Genomic DNA, 15999 nt, shown 5'->3' with positions numbered 1-15999 from the left:
AATGCGAGATCGGGGAGCCACTAGGTTGGAGAAATCTTCATTGAATTGAATCTAATATTAGTAAGCTGTCGTGATCCCGGAAGGAGAAAGTCTTTCGTTCTTAGTTGATTTCTTTATTTTATACAATTAGTGTCACGATGCGTTCGGTTCGAAGTGCGAATGAATTCTGAGCTGGTGATGCAAGGAAAAATGGGGAGAAGGATGACTTTAGGGTAGGAGAATTATGGGGGAGGAAAAGTGAAAGTCGGAAACAAGTCAAGGGATGGTCGCTGGAGAGGATGTCTGGTTTTCGTCTATTTCAAGGATGGCTAAAGTCTTGTTGCGATTTGGTTCTAAGAAGAGAAAGTAGAGAAGGAAAGGGTGGGGAAGAGTGAGAGGACGGAGAGGACGGTTGACTTTTCTATGGGCGACGAAAACTCAGTTCCGGAAGGTGATTTATTGGGTTCGGGGCCCTTATGGTTAAAACGGCGTAGGCTAGGGTAGGTATGATCGTAGGAGTGTGAGAGTATCTGACACCTCCCTCCTGTAGATTAATTTACGGATATCAAAACGTGAATTAATTAGATTCTATCGCTGCGGTCGACATTATAAACGTGGTACGGTAAAAATTAGTAATACGGAATGACAATAATATCTAGCAATAATTTTACATTAATGATATTGGTTTACATAATGATAGTATTAGTAAGTAGTTCGCATGTGAAAGATTATGAATGTGTAGATATTAATGCGTGGAAAAGTTTATATGTGCTAAGTAGGTAAATGATCTAATCTAAATATTGTTAGTAGGTCGAAAATTATAATTAATCTTAATTACGTATACTAGCAAAAGAGAACGGAAAACAATTTTTTTTTTTTTTTATTAACGAGTTTGTAAATTAGGGATGCGGATGATATAACGCAAGAATAATAAAATTAACGCAATGATGTCAATATTAAACTATAAATACGGATCGCGATATGATGTAATCTTATCTATAATATATATATATTTTTATTATTATTCATGAATCGCAATGGGATTAATCCATATTTACGGAAGGGGTACGGGATGATGATCTTCTTAGTCCATGTGGTAAGGTCGGCTGGATCGAGGGATCAGCTTGGCGGTAACCATCAAAATTATGGGTTGAGCGAGGGTCAAATTCCCTCTCTTCTGACTTGGCCCTGTATTCTTCTTCCAGAATTTGTGACAACTGTGTCCTCGCCACAGGTGCAGTGTTGATGTTCGTGTTGATTACTTTGAAGCAGCAGGTATCCTTTATTGATTTTGATTCCTTAGCGAAACACAGGTGTCTCATTGTAGGCCGCAGTAATCCACAGTAGCGTAAAAGGTTGATTATAAGTATCAATCCGACAATGGATATTGTGACACTTAGTAGAACCGTGTGCCATTGGTTATGGTAGATGGTTGTCGGTTTTTTTTAGTTGTTCTTGTAGGAGAGTATCCAGTTGAGTAACTTTGTGATTTAGATATTTAAATTCTTCTGTTCTCGTATTTGTGATTTTGATTGGTGTCAAACGTACTGGCGTAATTATGGAATTCCCGTGTGTTTTGGGACAGCAATCATCTTCAACGATGTTGTGCGGTGTTGAATTATGACTACGATTTGTAGTGACTTTTTCTGACGGTTCCAAAACTATTGTTTTTGTATAACCCTTGCATTGGGGTTGAAGTCGAATAATTCCGGCGGATGTTAGTTCGACGTCTTCAATATGTGTCGGAGAGCATGTCAGAGTTAATTGTAAAGGATGCACGGCGGTAAAGATCCATTCGTTGTTTTGGATGTAGTGCCACATCTCGAAATCAGGTTCGGTTGTATGAATCTGACACGATGATGGTATTCTCTTGACAGTGGAGGTGAGTAGCGTTGACTCGCATGTTGGTTGTCCAGATGTTCGAGTCACGTGTTTGATAGAACAAATGCGTTCACCGGTATCGACTGATAAACATGCTTCGAGATTTTGAAGCAATGTGTAATACACCTTATTTGTACTCAGTGAGATGTAGGGAGAACTCGGTTCGATATATGAGTAGGTATTTGAAGGGTTGAGAGGAGCAGGGAACGGTAACATTTCGTAGAGCTCGTAATGTGTTTCCTCGATTAATGGAATTTTAATATTGAATATTAATATATTATTGATACAGACAATGTTTAATTGATGCAATTTTTCGTACTTGTATATGTTGGAATATGTTAATGCAATAGGCCATTTCAATCCTTCTCTGAGAGTAATATTGTTCAATTCATGGAGTAGGTTTTGAGGGGTGATTATCTGTGGGTGTAATATGTTATGAATTCCTAATGTGATAGAATAGATAATCGTGTTGTAGTAGTCATCTAGTTCCGAAGATATTTGTGATAGAGAAAATATTTGTTCGAGAATGAGATGTCGTTTAAAAATATCGTTAAGGTAATTAGTGGTCAAATTAGAAAAGTTATTGAATAGTTTGATGTTTTCATTAAGTTTATCCTCATCAGCACGGAGGTTTTGAATAGATGAGTTGAAATTTTGGATGGTGTTGCTAATAATTGAGATTTGTTGTTTCATTAATAACTGGACATTTCTGTTTTCAAAGGTAGTTGAGTCTATTGTTTTCTTATAAAATTCGACGTCCTCGATACTAGGAGTGCCGAATAGCCAACGTAGAATATAAGCAGTGCTGTCAAATAATCCTCTTTTTGTTATCGTTTTACCTTTAATTGATTCGTTGTTTATCATGTACTTTAAAGTTTCAATTTTATCCTTAATTACTGAGATACGCGATTGTATAGTTTGAAGAGATTGGTGACAAAAGTACTCATTATCATTATGAAGTATTTGTGTGGGTTTATTTGCACACATATTTAAAGATTTCGTATAAAATCTAAAAAGTTGGTCGTATCGTCGTTCTGCGATTGTAAGATTGATATGAGTCAATAAAGTATATTGCGAGTTTGATAGTTTTATGCTGCCTACATGGTTGTAATATAATCCTACGTTATTATTTATTTTAAAAATTTCATAATAGGGTTTAATTGTGCGAGGATAGGTGGGAGTTAGTGAGAGGAGTATTAGCAATGGTAGCGTGAATCGAGAATAATAGTTCCTAATCATCCTCATTGCCTGAAACAAAAGGTTTCAGTAAATTAGTATGGTATGTGATTAGTTTCCTATTCTTTAGAATTTGAACTGTATTATTAGGATTAACCTTTGTTATTTTGTAGGGGCCTTTATAATTAGGCGTAAGTTTTTTGTTTAATCCAGGGGTATTTTGTTTATTTAAAATATATACTAAATCATCGATGTTGTATTTGTGTAAAATGATTCTGTTATCATAATAAGTTTTTGATTTTGTTTTGGACTGTATTAAGTTATCTCTTGCTATTTTTTGTGTATGATTTAATTTTTGTTTCAAATTAACTACGTAATCGTCGTAAGAATAGTTGAGTGTAGGTTCCTGAGTTATATTACTCGGTAAATATGGTTTGTTTCCGAAGAGTATTTCGTATGGAGAAAATCCGGTTGATTTATGTACATGCGTATTGTATGCTAGCATTGCAAAACTTATGTATTCGTCCCAATCGGTTTGTTTGTCATTAATGTAATGTTTTAAGTAATCTTTTAAAGTTAAATGCGATCTCTCTAGAGCGCCATTAGTCTGAGGGTGATAAGGGGAAGATACTATGTGTTTGGTGCTGAATAGTTTAGTTAGATCTTTTATTAAACGTGACATAAAATCAGTTCCTTGGTCGGTGAGTATAGATCTAGGAATTCCGAATAAGGTTATAAATTTCGACAATTCTCTGGCAACGGTTTCAGATTCATGATTCGGAATAGGAATAGCATATGAGAATTTTGTTAAGTCGTCTTGCATAGTGAGTATAAAACGATTGTTGTTTAAGGTTTGCGGTAAAGGTCCGACAATATCGATTGCAAGTTTCTCAAAGGGTTTATTGGACGTAGACGTGATTTCCATTGGAGCCTTAGAGGGTCGGAAATTGGTTTTATTTATTTGGCAAGAGGGGCATTTCTTTATATAATTTTTTATGTCTTTCTTCATTGAGTCCCACTTATAAAATTCCTTGATTCTTCAATATGTTCTAAGGAAACCTGAATGACCAGCCAACTTGGAATCATGATTTTCTTGTAAGATTTGTATGATTTCGTCTTTTGTTTTAGGAGTGACGCGTTCAGTATCTAAGATAATAGGTGTAATATTCGTATCCTTGAAAATTGTTCGCGGCGATTTTGTAATGTCGATCGTATGTTTCCAGTTTTATCACGAATCTTTTAGGATTAGAGAAACGTCGCGTCAATATGTCGTTGGCCAGTTCAGCAGGAACAGCTAAGGCTGCAACGCAGCTAATATTTCAGTCTGTTGTCGATCCGTCAACTAAGTTTGAAGTCAATGCCTTTGTTTTGTCAAAATTAACGTCGCAGCTTCCAACACGTAGGTTAATGGAGATCGATATTGGAATGTTTGCTGATTTATCTTTGGCAGATCCATTGTTCTATGTTCCTGATTCTGTAGATATTATTTTAGGCGCAGATGTTTACGGACAGCTATTGAAGTCAGGGTTGAAAAGATTTTCTGATTCATCTTTAGTTGCCCAAGATACAGCGTTAGGCTGGATAATTTCCGGTACAGTGTCGGCGGATATTTCACGGCGGGCGGAAACTTCTGAGCATCTTCAGGCGTATCACAGTGTTTGGGAAGACGACTTAGATATATCGTTACAACGTTTTTGGATCCTCGAAGAGTTACCACCAATAATTGCGACTCTTGATTCTAAAGATGATGCTTGCGAAAGATTGTTTAGGGATACACACTTTCGAGATACCAATGGACGTTATGTTGTACGTCTGCCTTTCAATTCAGATCCTCCAGAAGTCGGAGTCGAGACTCGATTTATGGCTTTGAAATGTTTAGCTTCGATTCATCGACGTTTTGATCGTGATCCTGACTTAGCAATCGCTTATCGGAAGTTTATAAGCGTTTATGAGGATCTTGGTCACATGGAACGCGTCTCGTTTAATGAAATTAACAACTCGAAGGCGTGGTATTTTCCGCATCATGCGGTGGTGCGATCAAAGATCCGGGTTGTTTTTGACGCATCTCGGAAGAATAAAGGAGGACGTTGTCCAAACGATTTCCTTATGAAAGGCCCTGCTCTTCAACGCGATTTATGTCTAATTTTATTGAATTGGCGTCGATACCAGTTCGTATTCACGACCGATGTTGTTAAGATGTTTCGTCAGATTTATGTTGCGTCGGAACAGAGAGATTTTCAACGAATCGTATGGTCTCCTAGTCATTCGGATCCCCCTGTTGATTATCGTCTCACAACAGTGACTTATGGCACAGCATGTGCTCCTTACCTTGCGATTCGCACACTTCAGCAAGTAGCAATCGATGAGGGTGCTCGATTTCCACTCGGTGCTGCTTGCCTAAATTCTAATACGTATGTAGACGATATATTTGCCGGAGCAGATGATCTCTCTGATGCGTTGAAAACGCGTCAAGAACTAGTCGATATGTTACGTACAGCAGGAATTGAACTCGACAAGTGGGCCGCGAATCATAATGATTTGTTGCCTACGAAATCTTCGCAATATGAGAACATTGACCAAAAAAGCATCGCAGATGACGAATTAGTGAAAGCTCTAGGTATTCGTTGGAATCCAACGTCTGATGAATTCAGTTTTGTCGCTGTAAATTTCGAAGAGCTGATTAAAGCAATGACGAAACGAACTGTTTTATCAAACATCGCGCGTTTATTTGATCCTTTGGGGTGGCTCGCGCCGATAACGGTTACAGCTAAAATTTTAATGCAAGATCTTTGGATTGTAAAATGCGATTGGGACGAGACGTTACCTATAGACCTTCGAGAACGATGGCTCCAGTATTGCAGTTCGCTTTCTGAGCTATCGAAGTTAACCATTAACCGATGGTTAGGTGCATCTTTAAATTCACATGCACAGATTCACGGATTTTCTGACGCTTCATCGCGGGCTTTCGCTGCAGTTGTCTATATTCGAATGATTGACGATAACAATCGCGTACATGTTTCTTTGTTAACTGCAAAATGCAAGGTATCCCCTGTCAAAACTGTGAGCATACCGAATCTTGAGTTGTGCGGGGCAGTGTTGCTCGTAAAACTTTTGCGTTATGTAAAAGGTTTGGAATTTTTGCAAGGTTTCCCAATGTTTGCGTGGACCGATAGTCAAATTGTTTTGACTTGGCTTCGAAAACATCCGTGTAGCTGGAAGACCTTTGTTGCGAATCGGGTATCCTATATCCAGACTGAATTACCTAATGTTATTTGGGCACATGTACCGACTCGTGAGAATCCGGCAGATTTGGCGACACGAGGTTGTAAACCCTCTAATTTGATCAATTGTAATTTATGGTGGAACGTGCCTGATTGGTTAGTGAAGACTGACGAGCATTGGCCCAAGATGGCATCGTCTTCTCAAGTATTACATGTTGATCAAATTGTGAGCGAACCAGAACTTTTCTGTAGATTTTCCTCCTTTTCTCTGTTAATTCGTGTTGTAGCATATTGTTTACGTCCATTCAATGTTCTTAAGAGACGCAAAAGTAGTTTAACTCCATTGCCTGTTTATCTCACAGCCATAGAATTGAACGAGGCCCGAAATGTTGTGTTTAGATTAGCTCAAAATCACGCATTTGCATCAGAAATTGAACTCTTATCACATGGGAAGCCGTTACCTAAACGCAACGGTTTATGTAGTTTAAATCCGATGTATGATGAGACGGATCGTTTATTACGGGTAGGAGGTCGTCTTGGAAATTCAAGTTTACCTCACGAAAAGAAACATCCGCTGATTTTGCCGCGAGATTCGACACTTAGTCGCTTATTAGTACGGTACGCGCATCGGAAATGTTTTCACGGGGGACCAACACTTACTTCTAATATTGTGATGCAATATGCGTGGATTTTGGGTCGAAATCGTTTAGTTAAGACTGCGATCAGGAACTGTATAGTTTGTCAACGCAACAAACCACGTCTAGCTCATCAGATGATGGGTAATTTGCCTGTCTCACGAGTGACTCCGGCTCGACCATTTTCGACGTCAGGTCTAGATTATGCCGGTCCCTTTCAAATTAAAAGCTCTAAGGGTCGAGGGCACAAATCTTATAAGGGATATATAGTGCTCTTTATCTGTTTTGCGTCGCGAGCGATACATCTTGAAGCGGTTAGCGATCTTACAACTAAGATTTTTCTCGCCGCCTATAAACGTTTTGCGAGTAGACGCGGAATTTGTACGAATCTTTTTTCTGACAATGCAACTACTTTTCAAGCTGCTGATAAAGAGTTGCGAAGTATGTTTAAATCAGGTTCTGAATTTTATAAAAGCGTTGCTGCGTCTCTTGCGAATGATGGAACATCTTGGACATTTATTCCAGCGAATTCTCCTCATTGCGGAGGTTTGTGGGAGGCTGGAGTAAGATCTGTGAAGTATCATCTCAAGCGTGTCCTCGGTGATAGAATATTAACTTTCGAAGAGTTTTCTACAGTGCTCGCCGAAATAGAATTGTGTCTAAACTCACGTCCAATATGTCCTTTAAATTCTGATATTGACGATTTACGGGTTTTGACACCTGCACATTTTTTGATCGGCGAAATTCCTGGTTTAATTCCTGATAAAGATTATTCCAATGTACCGGAAAACTGTTTAGAACGTTTTCATCTGCTTCAAGCCATTCGAAATGATTTTTGGAAGCGGTGGTCATCAGAATATATACAACATTTGCAAGAGCGTTCAAAATGGCGAGGTCAAACTAAGAATTTTGCAATTGGACAATTAGTTTTATTACGCGATGATCGTTATCCGCCTTCGAAATGGCCTTTGGGACGTGTGATAGAGGTTCATCCCGGTTCAGACGGGTTAGTTAGAGTCGTCACCGTTAAAACAATACCTTCTTGGATTTCTTGGTTTTGAGGTTGGCGAAATTCATTCGGAGATTGATACTGCTGTTGGTTTCGATAAGAGCTTTGATTTGGTTTAGAAACTTGTACGTTATTAATGACTCTATTACGATCAGGACCAGGTAATCTTGATCTACATTGTGATGATCCATGATTTGTTCTACCGCAAATGGTACAAGATTCTCGCCTAGCGTATTTATGCATATTTAAGGCTCGTTCTTCTGCGACGGCGGCGAAATATGCGGAATTTAAGGAGCTAAATTCTTTCCATCTCAGCATTTGAGAAATCTGAGGACAACTATGATAAACGAATCGATTTAAGGTCGTTTCTTCAACGGATTTTTTTTTTCCTGGAATTTCTAGAGGATCATTTGAATATTGTTGTATTGCGCTAAGTGCTCTTGAGGACAAGGTTAATAATCTTTGGTAGAAAGCGGTAATATTTTCGGAATGATGTTGTCTACTATTGTTTAGTTCTTCCATTATTTGACAATAATGTTTCTTATCTTGAAATAATATTTTAAGCTGTTCTTTTAAATCTGTCCAAGTACTAAAATTCTGAAGGGCAAGCTGTTCTTTAGCATTTCCCGAGATTTTTGAAAGAATGAAGTACAAAAGAGGCGTTTTCTGTCTCGCTGAAGCGAGCTCGTCTGCATTATTGCAATTGGCTATAAATTGCCCGAGTTCGTACCGGTTACCAGAAAATTCTTTTGGAATTAGGTTACATAGAAATTGTATTGGATAATCAGAGGAATTAGAGGAATTAGAGGAATTAGAGGAATTAGGGGAATTAGAGGAATTAGGGGAATTATCTGGATATGGTAAAGACATCGTGATCTGAGTACAAAAGATGATCAACAAGCAACAAAATTCAAAGGTGTATGTACCTGTCGTCTACCAGCGAAGTAGTTCCTGTGCGTGACAGCGATTGACTTCCTTCTCTGAGGGGCTGATCAGATCCGTAGACTCTCCGGTTGACACTATTAGTTCCCGTCACAAAGGATAAAAATCCACAGATGAAGAACACTTTTAATAAAGTCTTATTATTCTTCCACCACTGACAGGTCCTACCGACTGCGCCAAATTTTGTGTCGTGATCCCGGAAGGAGAAAGTCTTTCGTTCTTAGTTGATTTCTTTATTTTATACAATTAGTGTCACGATGCGTTCGGTTCGAAGTGCGAATGAATTCTGAGCTGGTGATGCAAGGAAAAATGGGGAGAAGGATGACTTTAGGGTAGGAGAATTATGGGGGAGGAAAAGTGAAAGTCGGAAACAAGTCAAGGGATGGTCGCTGGAGAGGATGTCTGGTTTTCGTCTATTTCAAGGATGGCTAAAGTCTTGTTGCGATTTGGTTCTAAGAAGAGAAAGTAGAGAAGGAAAGGGTGGGGAAGAGTGAGAGGACGGAGAGGACGGTTGACTTTTCTATGGGCGACGAAAACTCAGTTCCGGAAGGTGATTTATTGGGTTCGGGGCCCTTATGGTTAAAACGGCGTAGGCTAGGGTAGGTATGATCGTAGGAGTGTGAGAGTATCTGACACCTTGCCGGTCCCTATACAGCCGTGCGGGTTATGTTAACCGATTTCACTCGATTGTTTTCTCTCCGCATTTGCGTAAATATATTCATACGTAGTTCGTTCATCTACTCGAACCCATAGTTTGTCATTCAAATCCTCCTGTTCCTTTATGCTTTAACCGTCGGGAGAGCAGCGGAACAGTGGGTAGTAAATCTGGACGATTAGAGAGATCCCGCTCTCTCGGTTTAGGCTTATGCCCTTCCGGGAGTTCGCGTAGTCGTCACACTGGTGACCGAAAAATGTATTTAGTTATTTATGTTGATGATGGGCTTTTAGCAGCTACGCAGAATTTCTCAATAGATCAATTCTTTACTGAATTAGCGAAGGAATTTAAAATAACTACCACAAAAGAAGTAACGAATTTCTTAGGCGGAGAAATTGTCAGATTAAAGGATGGTTCTATATTTGTACACCAGACAAAATATATTGAAAGCATTTTACAAAAATTTAATTTAAACGAAGCAAATAGTGTCTGTTCTCCAATAGAGGCAAGTTGGGATGCAGGTAATTCAGAAGGAAACAATTGTAAAGCGCCCTATAGGGAGGCCGTAGGTAGCCTTATGTATCTTCAAGTATTTAGCCGGACCGATATAAGCTATGCCGTAAACATTGCTTCGAGAGCTCTAGAAAAACCAAGCGAAGGACATTGGCTACTCGTTAAGCGAATAATGAGGCGGTAATTTAAAGGTATATAGTGACGCAGATTATGCGGGAGACAAGGAGACGCGTAAATCAACGTCGGGTATCGTATGTCAATACGCGAATGCAGCCATCTCATGGCAGAGTAAGAGACAGCAATGTGTATCATTGTCTACGACAGAAGCTGAGTATGTTAGCGCAGCATCAGCCGTTAAAGAGATTGTGTGGCTAAAGAAATTGTTCGGTGAATGTGAAATTAATGTACAATACACGTTATTAGTAGATAATATGAGTGCGATCAAATTAATCAAAAATCCAGAGTTTCACCAGAGAAGTAAACATATCGATGTAAAATATCATTTCATACGTGATCTACATAATAAAAGCGAAATTGACGTAGAATATGTTAAGACCGATAAGCAGTTAGCTGACATTTTTACGAAAGCACTATGTAAACCGCGATTCATGCATTTAGTAAAGGAATTAGGACTGTTCGGTGCCGTCGCCGCAACGGACGCGGTCGTCATGCGACACCACGACGACGATGAGCACCACTGCTCTCGCCGACTCCGCGGAACAACAGACCACGGGGACCTCCAGCGAAGACGACTGTTTAGGTCACGTTTTTTGGGAACCCCCACCAAAGGAGAATCGACGCTCGATACTCGTCGCGAGGTCGATCGCTCTCTCGCTTTCCGGATCGTGAATCGTTCACACCTTCGTTTTTCGTATCCCGAGCAATCGGTAGAGTGTCGGCCGTTCGTGAAATTAACCGCTCGTTTAACATTGTACCGGCGATCCTAAGATTATTGTTACGCGAGTGCTTGGTGCCCGCCGAGTCTCGCGATCAGACGATATCAAAATAAACCTGGTCATTTTTCGCACCACCCAGTGACTTTTTTCATATCCACGTGGCACCCATCTCGCCGTCTCCTCACTCAGCTCCACCAGCCTCCACGAAACATACTGGTCCTTCGAGCCGGATCGTGAGGAGAATCCGTCCACGTCGTGAGGAAATTCACTTCGAGCCCTTGAAAAAGACCAGGCCAGAGCAAGTCGCACGTGGACTCTCCGCCGGAGCAGAGCACGCCATTGTGTGGTTACGCAATCAGAGCGCACCACTTCGCTGAGACGCAATGGACACCCTGGAAGCATTACTTGCTCAGCAGATGCAACTCATCGGCTCAATCCAACGAGCTCTCCGCAATTTTAAAAAGCTTGGGCAAGCAAAAATGACCGTAGCGGTCACACGCTAGCGGCTCGCAAACCTGCAGGACAACTTCGCCAAGGCCCAAGAATTGGACGGAGCCATCGTGGCTCAAGCAAGCGACTCCATCAAAAAGACCCATCCGTATTTCACCGAGGATCAGTTCTGCATTGGGGAAGACGCCTTCAACGAAGCCGCCGATTTCATGACCGAGGTACTCGGAACTACCACCGGTGAGTCATCTGCCTCCAGTAAATCTGTTGCCGATCTTCCTTACCGACCGGTGTCGCGCCTTCCGAAATTACAGTTACCGACGTTCGACGGATGTATGTCCCAATGGGAACAATTCCGCGATAATTTCAAATCGATGGTATTTAACGACCCCACGCTTAGCGATGTAGACAGAATGCAGTATTTGTTAACATGCCTCAAAGGCGATGCAAGTAAAGCGATCAGCCGTCTCGCGATTACGAATAATAACTTCAGCGTCGCGTGGGACATACTCGTGAAAAGATGCGAGCATAAAAGTCGTCTCGTTTCACTACACCTTCAAACACTGTTCGACCTGCCGAAAGTTACAGTAGAAACTTCCAAAAACCTTTGCTGCCTTCGGAACAACGCGAATATGGCAATCGAGTCGCTTCGAAACCTCGGTCGCCCAGTCGAACACTGGGACGACATCTTTATATTTTGCGTCACCACCAAAATGTCGAAATCGTTGCGAAAAGAGTGGAGACTCACGCTCGGCGAGAGTCGGGAGTGCCCATCATATGCTAAGCTAGATACATTTCTCGGCTAACAAATCGACGCGCTCGACGATGCGAAGGTCCGGTACCGTCGAAGTAAATAAACAGGTGCCGCGACCGTTATGTAACCGTTTAAATTCGATGTCGACTACCTCGCACACCGCTGCGCCAAGTACCATAACATGCCCGGCATGTCGGTCCAATCATTTATTGCATCAATGCGACCAATTTCGGAATCAAACCCCTTCGGAGCGATACAAGCTCGTTCGAGCAAACAACCGGTGCATCAATTGTTTCAGCGCCACTCACTCGGTGAAAGACTGTAAAAGCACGTTCTTGTAAGCAATGCCAGAAAAAACATCACACCATGTTGCATTTTCCAACCAGCGACGCACCCGCGTCGCCCTCGGTCTCTCTGCTCGCGGCGTCCGACAATCCCGTTGACCAGCCAATCGAGGCAGAGGTACCGTCTCACTGCCTGACAAACGCGGCAGCCCGAACTATGACCGTTCTTCTTGCTACCGCGTATGTGCGAGTTTATTCGAAATCGGGCAATTTCGTGCAGGCTCGAGCGCTCTTGGATCAAGGTTCGGCTATATCGGTAATTTCAGAAAATCTAGTTCAGCTGTTACGATTACCGAAATTACGAAGATCGATTCGCATACAGGGCATCGGAACTGCTTATACGTATTGTCGTCACGCTGTCTCACTTACCATCACCCCCCCCCCCTCCAGCACAGCTCCTGCCTTCCCACTACCGCGCTTGTGTTCCCATCGTTGACTCAGTACAAGCCGAAACAAGCCAATTCGCCGTGTCATTATACACACCTTTCGGGACTCGATTTAGCTGACAATGACCCCATGAGTTCAAATCCGATCGACGTTTTGATCGGCGCAGATCTATACGGATCACTCATCCTCGACGGTATTCGAAAGGGTGCGGGCAACGAACCTGTTGCCCAAAACACAGCCTTAGGTTGGATCATATCGGGACCAGTCGCCAACACTACGTCTTCCAACTTCGCTTCCATCCATATTTCCCACGGAACGGTGCATGAGACGTTCGGTGCATGAAATTGAGGAGATTCCTCGGACGTCCAGTCCCAGTCCCGAAGATATTCAGTGCGAAGAACACTTCGCATCAACGCATTTTCGTACGCCGGAGGGCAGATATGTTGTCCGTCTTCCTTTCAAGGACACTTCGTCCACACCACTCGGAGCCTCGCGGTCCTCCGCTCTTTCTCACTTGTTGTTCTCAGAACGCCGTCTCAAACGAAACCCAATTCAGGCAGCGGAGTACATACGCTTTCTCCTAGAATATGAATCCCTAGGTCACATGGAAAAGGTGACATCCACCGACGAGCAATCGTCTCCGACGTACTTCATCCCGCATCACGGGGTTGCGCGAACGGACAGTACCACAATCCGTCTCCGTGTAGTGTTTAACGCGTCCTGTCGCACTTCGACGGGCATCTCCCTAAACGATCTGTTGTTAACAGGACCGAAGCTACAAACCGACCTAACGTCAGTCATTTCATTGTGGCGGCAAAGTAGATTCGTCTTCACGGCCGACATTGAAAAAATGTATCGCCAGATTCTAATGGACCCGCGAGATCGGGATTATCAACGAATTCTGTGGCGTGCCAATCCGTCTGACCAAGTACAAGAATACCGCCTCAGTACGGTCACCTACGGGACCGCCTCGGCCCCATTTCAAGCCCAACGGGTTATCCAGCAGCTGGTTGAGGACGAAGGCGCTTCGTTCCCTCTAGCTGTCCCCGTGCTACGGTACCAAATTTATGTCGATGACTGCATCTTTGGAGCCGACCATATTCAGCTAGCGCGGCAAACGCGCGATCAGCTCATCAACCTCGTACAAAAAGGAGGGTTCCGTCTCCGCAAGTGGGCAAGCAATCGGTCAGTTCTCCTCTCAGATTTGGATCAGTCCGACCATGGACTCGCGTGCGCGAAAGAATTCAAGAGCGACGAATACCTAAAGATCTTGGGGATCACGTGGTGCCCCGAGAGCGACCACTTCAAGTTTCGACTGTCCTTACAAAGCCACTCCAAATCGACCAAACGCGGTCTCTTATCCCTTATAGCGAAACTGTTCGATCCACTAGGGTGGGCTGCGCCAGTAGTCATCACGGCCAAGATTATCATTCAACAGCTGTGGAACTTGAAATGCGACTGGGACGACCCCCTCCCAGTCGAATTCCACACTCAGTGGGAACGATACCGTTCACTCCTCCACCACTTGGAGCTGGCTCAGATTCCGCGCTGGACGGGACAAACAGCAGACACCGTTCACGTCCAACTTCGCGGCTTCTCCGACGCGTCCTCGGTCGCTTATGCAGCGGTACTTTACCTCCGTGTTATTTCTTTCGATGGCTCGGTCACCGTCTCCCTGCTGATGGCGAAATCAAAGGTCGCGCCAGTCAAAACCTGTTGCTGTCAAATCCCGTGGCATTTCAGCGCCAGAGTTAGTCTCCCACCCTTTGTGGTGGACCGGTCCGCAGTGGCTGCGGCTCGCTCCTGAATTTTGGCCAAACCAACCGAAAATCGAAGAGGCAAACATCCCCGAAAAAACCAGGGTTCAAGTCCCAATTCTCTCATCCACCACGCTCGCGCCCTGGGACCTCCAGACTCGATATTCCTCGTGGAAAAAACTCCTTCGGGTGACCGCCTATATTATCCGGTTCGCGGAGGCCACGCGCCATAAACCCATCACCTTATCGCTCGCGGCAAAGCGCCCAGAGCACGTCAGACCAGAACTCTCGTTGCACCCGGCCGAAATCCAAACCGCCAGGTACTACTGGTACAAAACAATTCAACGGGCATGCTTTCCCGACGAGTTGTCCAAGCTCTTCGCGAAGAAGCCATTAACGAGTTCCAGCCCGTTGTCCAAATTAAACCCTTACCTCGACTCGAGCGAGTTGATCCGGATAAGGGGCAGGCTGCGACACTCCAATATTCCAGAATCGATGAAACATCCTATAGTCCTCCGCTCTCACCCACTTCTGGCCCTCATAATCTTGCACCATCACCTGGAAACGCTTCATGGGGGTCCCTCAATCACCCTTGCCTCCCTTCGTGAAGACTTGTGGATACTACGAGCCCGAACGACGGTAAGGTCGATCCTGCATCGGTGCGTCCGATACACCCGAGAAGCTGCCAAAGTTCCGACCGAACTCATGGGGGACTTGCCAAGCATGCGCGTCAACCCTGAATCGCGAGCGTTCACCCACACCGGCGTCGATTATGCAGGACCCATATCGGTACGAATATCGTCGGGGCGCGGTCACAAAGCGCATAAGGCATACATCGCCGTGTTCATCTGCATGACCACGAAAGCGGTCCATCTGGAACTGGTCTCAGACTACAGCTCGCAGGCGTTTATAAGCGCCTTCCACCGTTTCATCGCGCGTCGAGGTTTGCCCCAAATCATGTATTCCGACAACGGAACCACCTTCCAGGGCGCGGATCGCGAGTTAACCAAGGCATATAGCGATGCGATCCGCCAATCAACATTCCTTAACGAAATCGCCGCCAACAGAGTAGCATGGCATTTCTTACCCCCAGCAGCGCCGCACTTTGGCGGCTTGTGGGAGAGTATACCACCTAAAAAGGTGCATCGGCGCGCACACTCTAACGTTCGAGGAGATGGCCACGCTGCTCTGTAGGATCAAGGCTTGTTTAAACTCGCGACCCTTGGGTGCCGTCTTCGAGGTGCTCGACGATTACGCCGTGTTAACACCCGGACACTTCTTAATCGGAGCACCTATCCTGAGCCACCCCGAACCGAGCGTACTCGAGCTGCGAGAGAACCGACTTTCTCGTTGGCAACTTGTACAGCGCCTATCGGAAGGTTTTTAGAAGTCGTGGTCGCGAG

General features: G+C 43.6%; 2 protein-coding genes across 2 annotated transcripts; both read left to right on the top strand.

The window, feature by feature from the left end:
• The first annotated feature begins 4302 nt into the window (after nt 1-4302).
• Nucleotides 4303-7953, top strand: LOC143363458 (uncharacterized). The gene has a single exon (XM_076804037.1). The coding sequence runs from the start codon at nt 4303-4305 to the stop codon at nt 7951-7953; it is 3651 nt and encodes a 1216-aa protein (XP_076660152.1).
• Nucleotides 7954-13161: 5208 nt separating this feature from the next.
• LOC143363457 (uncharacterized) lies at nt 13162-15790 on the top strand. The gene is made up of 2 exons (XM_076804036.1): nt 13162-14479; nt 14583-15790. Exons 1-2 carry the CDS (start codon nt 13162-13164, stop codon nt 15788-15790), a joined length of 2526 nt encoding a protein of 841 aa, XP_076660151.1.
• Nucleotides 15791-15999: the final 209 nt, after the last annotated feature.

Source organism: Halictus rubicundus, unplaced genomic scaffold (genome assembly GCF_050948215.1).
Source record: "Halictus rubicundus isolate RS-2024b unplaced genomic scaffold, iyHalRubi1_principal scaffold0047, whole genome shotgun sequence".
Taxonomy (NCBI): domain Eukaryota; kingdom Metazoa; phylum Arthropoda; class Insecta; order Hymenoptera; family Halictidae; genus Halictus; species Halictus rubicundus.
This window is presented reverse-complemented; position numbering and strand designations above follow the sequence as displayed.

Bases quoted from the DNA above. Each gene is read 5' to 3' on its own strand.
- LOC143363458 (XM_076804037.1), top strand. From the start codon at position 4,303: ATGTCGTTGGCCAGTTCAGCAGGAACAGCTAAGGCTGCAACGCAGCTA.
- LOC143363457 (XM_076804036.1), top strand. From the start codon at position 13,162: ATGAGACGTTCGGTGCATGAAATTGAGGAGATTCCTCGGACGTCCAGT. The intron at 14,480-14,582 runs GTGTTATTTCTT...GTGGCATTTCAG, and splicing joins TGCAGCGGTACTTTACCTCC to CGCCAGAGTTAGTCTCCCAC.